At 43.5% G+C, this 12,515-nt stretch overlaps 1 protein-coding gene and 1 pseudogene across 5 annotated transcripts in view; both read right to left on the reverse strand.

Moving 5' to 3' along the window:
- Positions 1 to 12,515, reverse strand: part of DHX57 (DExH-box helicase 57) — a 76,771-nt gene that overhangs the window by 8,689 nt on the left and 55,567 nt on the right. For all 5 annotated transcript variants that reach the window (XM_039461773.2, XM_003926790.4, XM_074396173.1 and 2 more), the window contains 4 exons: positions 10,654 to 10,749; positions 10,483 to 10,566; positions 7,458 to 7,592; positions 5,731 to 5,805 (listed from right to left, as the gene is read on the reverse strand). In XM_039461773.2, coding sequence (XP_039317707.1) covers positions 5,731 to 5,805; positions 7,458 to 7,592; positions 10,483 to 10,566; positions 10,654 to 10,749 — 390 coding nt within the window. The remainder of the gene's footprint in view (positions 1 to 5,730; positions 5,806 to 7,457; positions 7,593 to 10,482; positions 10,567 to 10,653; positions 10,750 to 12,515) is intronic.
- LOC141584003 (argininosuccinate synthase pseudogene) lies at positions 894 to 5,724 on the reverse strand (annotated as a pseudogene).

Consider the following 12,515-nt stretch of genomic DNA (forward strand, 5'->3'; position numbering starts at 1 on the left):
TCAGGCCAAAGTGCAGTGGTACACTCTTGGCTCACTGCAACCTCCAACTCCCTGGTTCAAGTGATTCTTCCTGCCTTAGGCTCCCGAGTAGCCGGCAATACAGGTGTGCACCATCACACCCAGGTAATTTTTGCATTTTTAGTAGACATGGGGTTTTACCATGTTGGCCAGGCTGGTCTCGAACTCCTGACCTCAAGTGATCTGCTTGCCTTGGCCTCTCAAAGTGCTGGGATTACATGTGTGAGCCATTGTGTCCAGTCTGGTAATTTTTTTTTTTTTTTTTTTTGAGATACAGCCTCGTTCTCTCACCAGGCTGGAGTGCAGTGGTACGACCTTGGCTCACTGCAACCTCTGCCTCCTGGGTTCAAGCAATTCTCCTGCCTCAGCCTGCCGAGTAACTGGGACTAAAGGGACACACCACCACTCCCAGCTAATTTTTGTATTTTTAGTAGAGACAGGGTTTCACCATGTTGATCAGGATGGTCTTGATCTTTTGACCTTGTGATCCGCCAGCCTTGGCCTCCCGAAGTGCTGGGATTACAGGCATGAGCCACTGTGCTCAGTCAGTAAATGTAATTTTAATCTTCTCTTCCAAATGTATATTTATATGTGGAAAACCATAAATATATAATGTAAATATCTTGGAAATGATGTATTTTCAATGATGTCTTGAAACTAAAATAGAATCATTTTTTATAGCCTACTTCTTAAACTTAAAATATTAAGAAAATTTTTCCATGTTGTGACGTATTTTCCTAAAACATAATTTTTGATGGGTATATAAGACCTTACAAGAAGTTATAATAATTTAACCAATAAATTCCCTGTTATTGCAAATTTAGATTGCCTACAATTATAACCAGTGCTGAAATGAATATTCTCCTAGCTGTATCTTTGTGAATATATGCAATTATGTCCTAATAAATCCCTAGAAATAAAACTGCTATCTAGAAAGGGGGTATAAACTTATATTTCAACCACCCACAGTAAGAGTGCTCATTTTGGGGGGTTCATGACAGCAGCAGCATTATATTATTTATTTGCACTATTATCAAACAATAATTTATTTATTTATTTTTGGTAGAGATGGGGTCTTGCTATGTTGCCCAGACTGGTCTTCAACTCCTGGCCTTAAGCAATCCTCCTACCTTGGCCTCCCAAAATGTTAGGACTGTAAGTATTGAGTCACCTTACGTGGCCTATTTTAAAATACTATTTAAAATACTGTAAGTATTTTAGGGATAGGATCTCTCTGTGTTGCCTAGGCTGGAGTGCAGTAGCTATTTACAGGCACAATCATAGTAATCTTGAACTCCTGGGCTAAAGTGGTCCTCCTATCTTAGCCTCCCAAATTACTAAGACTACCAGTGCATGCCACCATGCCTGGCAGTGTTATAATTTTTAAAGTTTTGCCTATTTATTCATTTATTATTTTTTGAGACAGGGTCTCACTCTGTCACCCCAGCTGTAGTACAGTGGAACAATCATGGCTCACTGTAGCCTCAACTTCCAAGGCTCAAGTTATCCTCCTACCTCAGCCTCTCAAGTAGCTGGGACTACAGGCATGCACCACCATGCCTGGCTAATTTTAAAAAATTTTTTGCAGAGACAAGATCTTGCTATGTTGCTCAAGCTGGTGTCAGACTCCTGGGCCCATGTGATCTTCTCACCTCTGCCTTTCCAAGTGCCAGGTGCCACAATGCCCAGCCCAGTTTTGCCAATTTCAAAAGTAAAAAGAGGCTGTTTCAATTTGCATTTCTTTTTACTATTAACACTGAACGTAATTTTTGTGTATGTATTATCGGTTCAGTCATGTCCTTTGCCCACTTTTCTATTAGGTTCTATTAGATCATTTATTTAGTCTTTCTTTTTTTTGATTGTCATTTTATAGCTCCCTACTGTAGCTGCCCCCGACCCTTCCCTTTGATGACCACTTTTGCAGGCTTCAGGGGTACCAGAGAACAAATCTCGGGCCTGGCAGCCCCACTACACTGTCAGCTGGGGAGAATAAGTCACAATTACAAATTATCACAATAATTAGTGCCTGTACTTGGGGAATCTGCAAAGTGAGGGGGCCCCAGCTCCCCACCGTATAGGGGTCTATTTGGCAGTGACCTTGCTCTGGAGACAATATTCCTTCAGCCTGAGGGAACTGATGTTGATGAGGCTGGTGGCATCGATTGGCTCCTAATCGCCCTGCATGTTCATGCTCACCAGCTCCCCATTGTAGAGAGACAGTGGAGACTCCTGGCAGAGGATGTACACCTGGCCACTGAAGATGGACAGCTGCACTTTTCCTTCCACTTGCTTCTAGGACTTGGAGATGCAGTGGCAGGCAAATTTACACTCAGGGCTGTGCCAGAAACTGGTGTACACCAACTCAGCAAATTTCAAGCCCAGGCCTCATTTGATTTTGCACACTTCCTGGTCCACGGCGAAGGCCTCAATGTCTAAATGAGGGTGGTAAAGAATGGTGCCTCCTGGGGTCCTGTAGATACCCCAGGAGTTCATTTCAATGAGGCGGTTCTCCACCATGTCTATACGGCCCACGCTGTGTTTGCCTGCAACTTCGTTCAGGTACATGAAGAGCTACAAGGAGATCTGGTGGGTGGTGCTATCCTTGATGCTGGTCACCTTCATGGGAAACTTGTTTTACTCAATCTTGAGAATGTCAGGGGTCTTGGGGGCTTTGGCTTCATTCTGGGTCTTTGTGTAGAGACATGAAGGTGCTTGGTTCTTGGGTTCTCCAAGATTCCAGTCTCGTAGCTGATGTGCATGATGTTCTCGCCCATGCTCCATGGGTTCTTTGCAGTGACTGGGATGGGAATGCCATGTTTCTCTGTGTATTTCATCAGATCACTGCGGACCTTGAACCATCTGTAGAACTCAGGCATCCTTTAGGGAGCAATGACCTTAACCTGGGGACCCAGCGAGCAGCAGGTGAGCTCAAACTGGACCTGATCATTCCCCTTTCCCATGGCACTGTGGGACACTTAGTTGGCCTCCTCCTGGTGGGCAATTTCCACTTGTTTGTGGGTGATGCAGGGCCTAATGAGAGAGGTGCCCAGGAGGTAGTGGTCCTCATACAGTGCACTGAACTGGATGGCCAGCCAGATGAACTTCTCCACAAACTCCTTGCTGACATCCTCAATGAACACCTTTCTGGTCCCAACGTTCAGTGCCTTCTTCCTGGCTTCCTCCAAGTCTTCCTTCTGGCCAATGTTGTCTAGGTGGGCAATGACATCATAGCCTTGTTCCTTTAGTTAAATGAACACCTAGGTATCTAGGCCACCGCTGTAGGCCAGAACCACAGAACCTTTGCTGGACATAGCATCTGTTTTTATGTTTTGTTTTGTTCTGTTTCGTTTTTTGGAGACAGAGTTTCATTCTGTTGCCCAGGCTGGAGTGCAGTGGTGCAGTCTTAGCTCACTGCAACCTCCACCTTCCAGGTTCAAGCAATTCTCCTGCCTCAGCCTCCTGAGTAGCTGGGAGTACAGGTGCGTGCCACCATGCCTGGCTAATTTTTGTATTTGTAGTAGAGATGAGATTTCACCATGTTGGCCAGGCTGGTCTTAAACTTCTGACTTCATGATCCTTCTGCTTTGGCCTCCCAAAGTGCTGGAATTACAGGCATAAGCCACCACGTCTGTCCTGGACATAGCATCTGGGATGGGAGGTACAAGTTCTCAGCATCTAGAATCTGTCTTCATGGCTTAGTGAACCACTTGGGGCCTGGGCACAGTGGCAGGTGATAGAGCAGGGCCCTAGACTTTCATATTGATGAATTCTTGGACACAGTCACATCTATCACCTTTTCCTTTTTGGTTTAGCCTCAAAACTATATTATCGCCTAAAACTTCTTTTTTTATTTTATTTATTTATTTATTTATAAAGACAGAGTTTCACCATGTTGGTCAGGCTGGTCTTGAATTCCCGACCTCAGGTGATCTGCCCGCCTTGGCCTCCAAAGTGCTTGGATTACAGGTGTGAGCCACCATGCCTGGCCAAAACTTCTTTTTTAAAATTTTTATTTATTTATTATTATTATTTTTTGAGATGGAGTCTCAATCTGTAGCCCAAGCTGGAATGCAGTAGCATGATCTTGGCTCACTGCAACCTCTGCTTCCTGGGTCCCAGTTCAAGCAATTCTCCTGCCTCAGCCTCCCAAGTACCTGGGATTACAGGCATGGGCCACCATGTCCAGCTAATTTTTGTATTTTTAGTAGAGATAGGGTTTCACCATGTTGGCCAGGCTGGTCTTGAACTCCTGACTTTGTGATCCATGCGCCTCAGCCTCCCAAAGTGCTGGGATTACAGGCGTGAGCCCCCGTGCCTGGTCTTTTTTATTTTTATTTTATTTTACTTTTTTCCCTGACAGAGACATTTCTGATGTCCAGGCTGGAGTGCAGTGGTGTGATCTCGGCTCACCACGACCTCCGCCTCCTGGGTTGAAGCAATTCTCCTGCCTCAGCCTCCCACGTGGCTGGGACTACAGGCGCCTGTCACCACGCCCAGCTAATTTTTGTATTTTTAATAGAGACGGGGCTTCACTATGTTGGCCAGGCTGGTCTCGAACTCCTGACCTCGTGATCTGCCTGCCTTGGCCTCCCAAAGTGCTGAGATTACAGGCGTGAGCCACTGTGCCCAGCCCCACACTTCTCATACCATATTTATGTTCTTTGTTTCTACATTTTAAGTCCCCAAATGATTTTTTTCCCCACATTATTTTTTTTTCTTTTTCTTTTTTTAGAGACAGGGTTTTGCCATGTTGCCCAGGCTGGTCACAAACTCCTGAGCTCAAGCAATCCACCCACCTCGGCCTCCTGAAGTGCTGGGATTACAGGCATGAGCCAATGTTCCTGGCCCCCACATTGTTTTTAAATAATCTTTTTATTTTGAAATAGTTATAGACTCATAGGAAGCGGCAAAATAGTACAGAGTTCCATGTACCCTTCACCCAGCTTCCACCAACGGTAAGACCTTACATTATATCAAAACTAGTAAATCTATATCCAAATAGTATAATATCAAAACTAGTAAATCTATATCCAAATTTCTTTTTTTCCCTTTCATAAACCCACTACAAAGCACAAACAATTTTTTAAAAGTACATTTCAAGTGGTTTGAAAAGCATTCAAGTGCTAAGCAGAAAATGAGCCCTAAATCAATCAGATGTTAACTGAGGGTTTAATTTAAAAAGTTAAGGCTTTGAAAAATGATTCAGTATTCTGCCAAATTAAAGCTCTTTGGGGGAAAATGGTGCCTTGTTAGGGATGGATAATCAAAACTCAGGTAAAAGTCCAAGAGCGCACTCAGGTAGGGTTTCGAGAAGGTTGGCCACAGGTGATCTTATGGCAATGCACTGATTTATCATTTACTTTTATTCCAGAGTAGAGGGTGTAAGATAAACTGTAGTTGAATCAAGTTTGCAACTAACATAGAAAGTTAGTTATGTATAGGTTGGCCGACTCACATTTATGTCTATTTTAATTTTTGAAATATCACGTCAGAGGATTAAAAATTGTATACAATAAATGTGTTATTGAATAATGTATCCAAACAGATTTGGGGAACTGAAGGATTGGAAATATATACTAAGTTTAAAAGGGTGTATATATGTACACACATGTGTATATATACCTTTGTAAGAAAATTAATGTGCACATCTTAAATTACTTGGCTACAAATCAAACAAAAAAATGGAAGGATCTAGGAAAAATGTTTTGTTACCTGCACTACATTTGGATACAAAGCAGCACACAGCATTGCTAATATCAGCTTGGGGTTCTCAGCATTTGAGTTTGCCTATGAGAAAAGTATATCGTTAATTAACAAGTAATATGGCTTTTTTTTTGAGACACAGTCTTGCTCTGTCACCCAGGCCAGAGTGCAGTGGTGCCATCTCGGCTCACTGTAACCTCTGCCTCCTGGGTTCAAGTGATTCTCCTGCCTCAGCCTCTTGAGTAGCTAGGATTACAGGTGTGCACCACCACGCTTGGCTCATTTTTGTATTTTTACAAGACATAGGGTTTCACCATGTTGGCCGAGCTGGTCCCGAACTCTTGACTTCAAGTGATTCACCCACCTCTCAAAGTGCTGGGATTACAGGCGTGAGCCACTGCACCCAGCTCTAATATGGCTATTTCTATCTATGCCCTAGAATTTTCCATTTTATTACATTTGATCTCTATCATAAAGCAAAAAAGAGCATCTAATTTCTTTTTTTTTTTTTTTTTTTTGGAGACAGAGTTTCACTCTTGCTACCCAGGCTGGAGTGCAATGGCACGATCTCGGCTCACCGCAACCTCCGCCTCCTGGGTTCAGGCAATTCTCCTGCCTCAGCCTCCTGAGTAGCTGGGATTACAGGCATGCACCACCATGCCCAGCTAATTTTTTGTATTTTTAGTAGAGACGGGGTTTCACCATGTTGACCAGGATGGTCTCGATCTCCTGACCTCGTGATCCACCCGCCTCAGCCTCCCAAAGTGCTGGGATTACAGGCTTGAGCCACCGCGCCCGGCTAGAGCATCTAATTTCTATCTCTTTGCTAGAAAAACTATTTTTAAGTAAAAAATCTACTGGGCTACAGTCACATTGGACCCACTCCAAGGAGCCTACAATGACTTTTTAGACTTTTGCAAAGCAGTTACAAAGCCAGTGTTCCTAAGTATGAGTAGATAAAGAAATTATGGTTCATGAGATGTTCAGAATCTCCAGAAAGTACTAACTGCATTCAGAACTGGGGTACCAGGTTCATCTTACAGAAGTGTTCTTCCTATAGTTATAGAAAAAAATTGACCTTTGTTAGGAAAAATGCTGGCCTGATTTGAGAAAATTCTACCAGAAGTCTGTTCTACTGCTTATAAATTTATCAAGAACCAGTGTGAAATTTTAAAAACAAAAACAACAGCAACAATGGACAGAAAACCCTCTATTCTTATGAGTGTTAGCTGATTTTTTTTTATACTTAATTTTTTTTATACTTTTTTTTTTTTTTTTTTTTTTTTTTTGAGACAGGATCTGTCTCTGTCACCCAGGTTGGAGTGCAGTGTCTCAATCTCAGCCCACTGCAACCTCTGCCTCCTGGGCTCAGATCATTCTCCCACCCTACCCTCCCATGTAGCTGGGACTACATACAGGTGGTACACCACCATGCCTAGCTAATATTTTTGTATGTTTTTGTAGAAATGGGGGTTTCACCATGTTGCTCTGGCTGGTCTTGAACTCCTGAGCTCAAGCAATCCACCCACCTCAGCCTCCCAAAGTGTTGGGATGATAGGCATGAGCCACTGTGCCAGGCCAGCTGATACTTATTTGTGCAAAGTAGAAAATTAAGAATGCCACTGACCCACTGCTCATAAGGTTAAGTGAAGAAGAACGCCTACAAGTGCTCCCAGGTTAAGATTGTATTTAGGTGCTAATCAAAGAGAAATAAGAACCAACTCCACATTCTTTACCTCTTCTCCTGTGGCATCTAAGACACCATCTCCTCCTTGGGCCCTTTTCTCAATTTCCCTTGCTCTGAGCCCTTCCCTTGCAAACCCTATATCCGATAATAGTTCTGTGAATTGTCGTTTGAGGCTGGCCATTTCCTGGAAAGAAGTGGAAAAACCTTTAAGCAAGGGCATCAGTATAACAAAGTGTTAAGTATTTTAAAAATGAGAGACTCAGAGGATAGCAATGAGGCCCAAGTGAATTCATCACTCAGGGATTAAGATGATCTTGTCTGGTCATTTCCAAGAGGCCATTTTCACTTACACAAACTGGCAGGCAGACAGAAACAGTTATGCAGAAATACAAAAATTCAGTAAAACCAAAGATCATTTATTTAACTCTAGCTTACAATTTTAAACACTTTCATTGGATTTTGGGTAGGCCTGATTTTCCACGAAATTCTTAGGACAGCAAAAAATGCAGTTTGTTTTGACTGGAATTCCAACTCCAGGTGCTCAGCACTGTCTACTATCTAGCTTTTCCTACTTGCATTTCTGCTCCTGTCCTCTTAGTTCCTTACTCAGGCCTACAGTGGTTAGTGCTCTATGGTGGAACTCAGCAGACCGTTTCCTCTTTCTCCCACTTTATGGTCTTTCTGGCTCATATCTTTTCCTAGGAATAGGGACATCATTGAGTGGTTTAAGAATTTTTTTTTTTTTTTTTTTGAGACGGAGTCTCACTGTGTTGCCCAGTCTAGAGTGTAGTGGTGCGATCTTGGCTCACTGCAGCCTCTGCCTCCTGGGTTCAAGCGAGGGTCCAGGTGATCCTCCTGTCTCAACCTCTCGAGTAGCATAGCTACTTGGGATTACAGGCATGCATCACCATGCCCAGCTAATTTTCATATTTTAAGTAGAGATGGGGTTTCACCATGTTGGCCAGGCTGGTCTCGAACTCCTGACCTCAGGTGATCTGCCCACCTCAGCCTCCCAATATACTGGGATTATAGGCGTGAGCCACCACACCTGGCTGTGGTTTAATATTTGGACACTCCTTTTACTGGCTGAGCACAAATGTGAGAAAGAAAGCACAAACTTCTTTCTCTTGTGGCTACTGTTCTCATACAGGCAGCACATCAGACAAGGAGGAGATAATGATTATTCAAGGAACTGAAAGCTAGGCAACACTGCCCTGTCTCTCAATCACGGTTTAAGTATTTTCTTGGAATGGCTCAAGTATACATTGATAACTAGACTATAACTAGGACTTAGATTTACCACAATTTCTATTTCATGACAAAGTTTTAATTGAAATCTTAATAAAAATAATCCTACAATCTAAGCTGGAGTTTGGTGAAAAGATACAACTCTTGTTTGATGGCTCTCATAAGTCACAGCAAAATCTAAACATATGATAACGAAAAATAATAAATAAATTTAGTAGGAAATGTAATTTAAAAGAAATAGCCTCATTTTATATTTAAGCATCTTAATGACTTGAGAAAATATTTCTTATTGCCCTGTACATATAAATACCCCCCTTTGACTAGTGATTCTCAGCCTCCCAAGTAGCTGGGACCACAGGTGTGTACCATCACGCCTGGCTAATTTTTATATTTTTTGTAGAGGTAGGGTTTCACTATGCTGCCCAGCCTGGTCTCAAACTCCTGGGCTCAAGGGTTCTGCCTGCCTTGGCTTTGCAAAGTGCTGGGATTGTAGGCATGAGCCACTGTGCCGGGCTCTAAAATCTTTGAGTAAAATATGCTTTGCAAAGATGTGTGCCATTATTATTTTGGCCTCTCATACCACTTTGGAATTTACTTACTTATTTTTTTGAGACAGAGTCTCGCTCTGTTGCTCATGCTGGACTGGAATGGCGCAATCTCAGCTTACTGAAACCTTCGTCTCTTGGGTTCGAGCAATTCTCATGTCTCAGCCTCTCAAGTAGCTAGGATTATAGGTATGCACCACCATATCCAGCTAATTTTTTGTATTTTTAGTAGAGATGGGGTTTTGCTTTGTTGGCCAGGGTGGTCTTGAACTCTTGGCCTCAAGTGATCTGCCTGCCTGGGCCTCCCAAAGTGCTGAGATTACATGTGTGAACCACAGCACCTGGCCTCACACCACTTTAGAAGAGCACCTAAAACATTGTTGCAACAGGGGACAGAAGCCTGTCTACATTACACAGAAGATAATACATTTTTTGTTTTTATTTTTTGAGACAGGGTCTCCCTCTGTTGCCCAGGCTGGAGTGCAGTACGGCGTTCCTGGCTCACTGTAGTCTTGACCTTCCAGGCTCAAGTGATCCTCCCACCTCAGCCTCTGGAGTAGATGGGATTATAGGCCCGTGTCACTAGGTCTCGCTAATTTTTTTATTTTTTTGTAGAGATAGGGTTTTGTCATTTTTCCTAGGCTGGTCTCAAATGCCTGGGCTCCAGCAATCCTCCCACCTCAGCCTCCTAAAGTGCTGGGATTATAGGTGTGAGCCACCGGGCTGGGCTAAACATTTTCTTGTATACTCATTATATTCACATAGTAGGTTCTGATGGATATAAGAAAAATTAACAAAACCTGGTTCAGTATTAGTTCTTTGGTTTTGGGGAGAGGGTAAGGGGATTAAAGACAGCCATGGACCACTTTGAAAATCTGATGAAAGCTATTCTCTCCAGAATAATGCACATATGTATAAGCATACAATTTTGTACACATTTTCAGGGGTTTGGAGATTCAGGTTAAGACTGCCTGGTGTAATTACTGAAAAAACTGACTACCAGTAAGCAACAATCTTCAGAGTACCTGTGTTCTACCCTATCCTCCACATAAGTAAACAAAATTTCAACACAAAGAGGAAAAGGAGGTCAGTGGAAAGGTTCAGCACAGAAAGTCTGATACCACAGTGCAGGAGTCCGTTTTACATGGCTGGTAAAGGCAAACGTTCCAGAAATAACATTTGCAATGTTAAGACAGGACACATGAGACAAAGTCGCAGCACCCTCTGGTGAACTACTCTAACATAAAATGAAGAAAAGAAATGGCCACAGACACAACTCACCTGCAGAACTCTTCCGGACAAGAAGTTTTGTCTGCAGTAATTATAACTTGCACGCACACCTTCTTTTGTACTTAGCTGCCATCCCTAAATTTTGGAGAAAATCAAGCTGAATATACTCAGTCTTTAGTGCCAACGCTGGTAATAAAACTAAGCTATTAGTTATATGCTTACCTTATATGCTCGTAGAAGGGCCAGATAATCACTGTTTGCAAACGCAAATTCCAGCTTTTTCTGGTTAGCTTCTTCTTTTTTATCCCAGGGAGATACCTAAAGGAGGGAGGAAAATCATATTTAAAGAACACCTTTTTTTTTTTAATTTTTTTAAAGACACGGTCTTGTTCTGTTGCCCGGGCTGGAGTGCAGTGGTGTGATCATAGCTCACTGCAACCTTGATCTCCCAGGCTTATGCAATCCTCCTGCCTCAGCCTCGCTGGTAGCTGGGACTACAGGTGTGTCCCATCATGCCAGCTGTTCAGGGGGCTGAGGCACAAGAGCCACTTAAGCCCAGGAAGTAAAGGCTGCAGTGAGCCATGTTTGCACCACTGCACTCCAGTCTGGGTGACAGAGTGAGACTCTGTCTGTCTCAAAAATATATTTATATTTTATTGATAAAAAGTGCTATCAATCATTTGAGCCTTCAGCAAATTGTACATTTTGTCTTGCCTCAATGTTAATGGCTGCTGATTGATCAGGATGATGGTTGCTGAAAGCTCAGGTGGTTGGGGCAATTTCTTTCTTTCTTTCTTTCTTTCTTTTTTTTTTTTTTTTTTTGAGACGGAGTTTCGCTCTTGTTACCCAGGATGGAGTGCAATGGCACGATCTCGGCTCACCGCAACCTCCGCCTCCTGGGTTCAGGCAATTCTCCTGCCTCAGCCTCCTGAGTAGCTGGGATTACAGGCACGCACCAACATGCCCAGCTATTTTTTTTGTATTTTTAGTAGAGACGGGGTTTCACCATGTTGACCAAGATGGTCTTGATCTCTTGACCTTGTGATCCACCCGCCTCGGCCTCCCAAAGTGCTGGGATTACAGGCTTGAGCCACCACGCCCGGCCTCTTTCTTTCTTTTTTTTTTCTTTTTTGAGAGGGAGTCTTGCTTTGTCACCTAGGCTGGAGTGTAGTGGCACAATTTTGGCTCACTGCAGCTTCCGCCTCCCAGGCTGAAGCGATTCTCCTGTCTCAGCCTCCCGAGTAACTGGGATTATAGAAGTGTACCACCATGCCCAGCTATTTTTTTTTTTTTTTTTTGAGATGGAGTTTTTGCTCTTATTACCCAGGCTGGAGTGCAATTGCACGGTCTTGGCTCACAGCAACCTCCGCCTCCTGGGTTCAGGCAATTCTCCTGCCTCAGCCTCCTGAGTAGCTGGGATTACAGGCACGTGCCACCATGCCCAGCTAATTTTTTGTATTTTTAGTAGAGACGGGGTTTCACCATGTTGATCAGGATGGTCTCGATCTCTCGACCTCGTGATCCACCCGCCTCGGCCTCCCAAAGTGCTGGGATTACAGGCTTGAGCCACCGCACCCGGCCTAGCCCAGCTATTTTTAGTAGAGACATGGTTTCACCATGTTGGCCAGGCTGGTCTCAAACTCCTGACCTCAAGTGATCCACTCCCCTAGGCCAGCAATTTCTATTTTTTTTTGGTCCCAAGAAGTGCTGAAGGAAAGAAATTTCTTAAAATAAGACAACAATGAAGTTTTCTGTATCAACTAAATCCTCTCACGAAAGATTTCTCTGTAGCATGCAATGCTGTTTGAGAGCATTTTACTCACAATAGAACTTCTTTTTTTTTTTTTTGAGACGGAGTTTCGCTCTTGTTACCCAGGCTGGAGTGCAATGGCTTGATCTCGGCTCACCGCAACCTCCGCCTCCTGGGTTCAGGCAATTCTCCCGTCTCAGCCTCCTGAGTAGCTGGGATTACAGGCACACGCCACCATGCCCAGCTAATTTTTTGTATTTTTAGTAGAGACGGGGTTTCACCATGTTGACCAGGATGGTCTCGATCTCTTGACCTCGTGATCCACCCGCCTCGG

The sequence above is a fragment of the Saimiri boliviensis genome, chromosome 1, assembly GCF_048565385.1.
Source record: "Saimiri boliviensis isolate mSaiBol1 chromosome 1, mSaiBol1.pri, whole genome shotgun sequence".
NCBI classification, from domain to species: Eukaryota; Metazoa; Chordata; class Mammalia; order Primates; family Cebidae; genus Saimiri; species Saimiri boliviensis.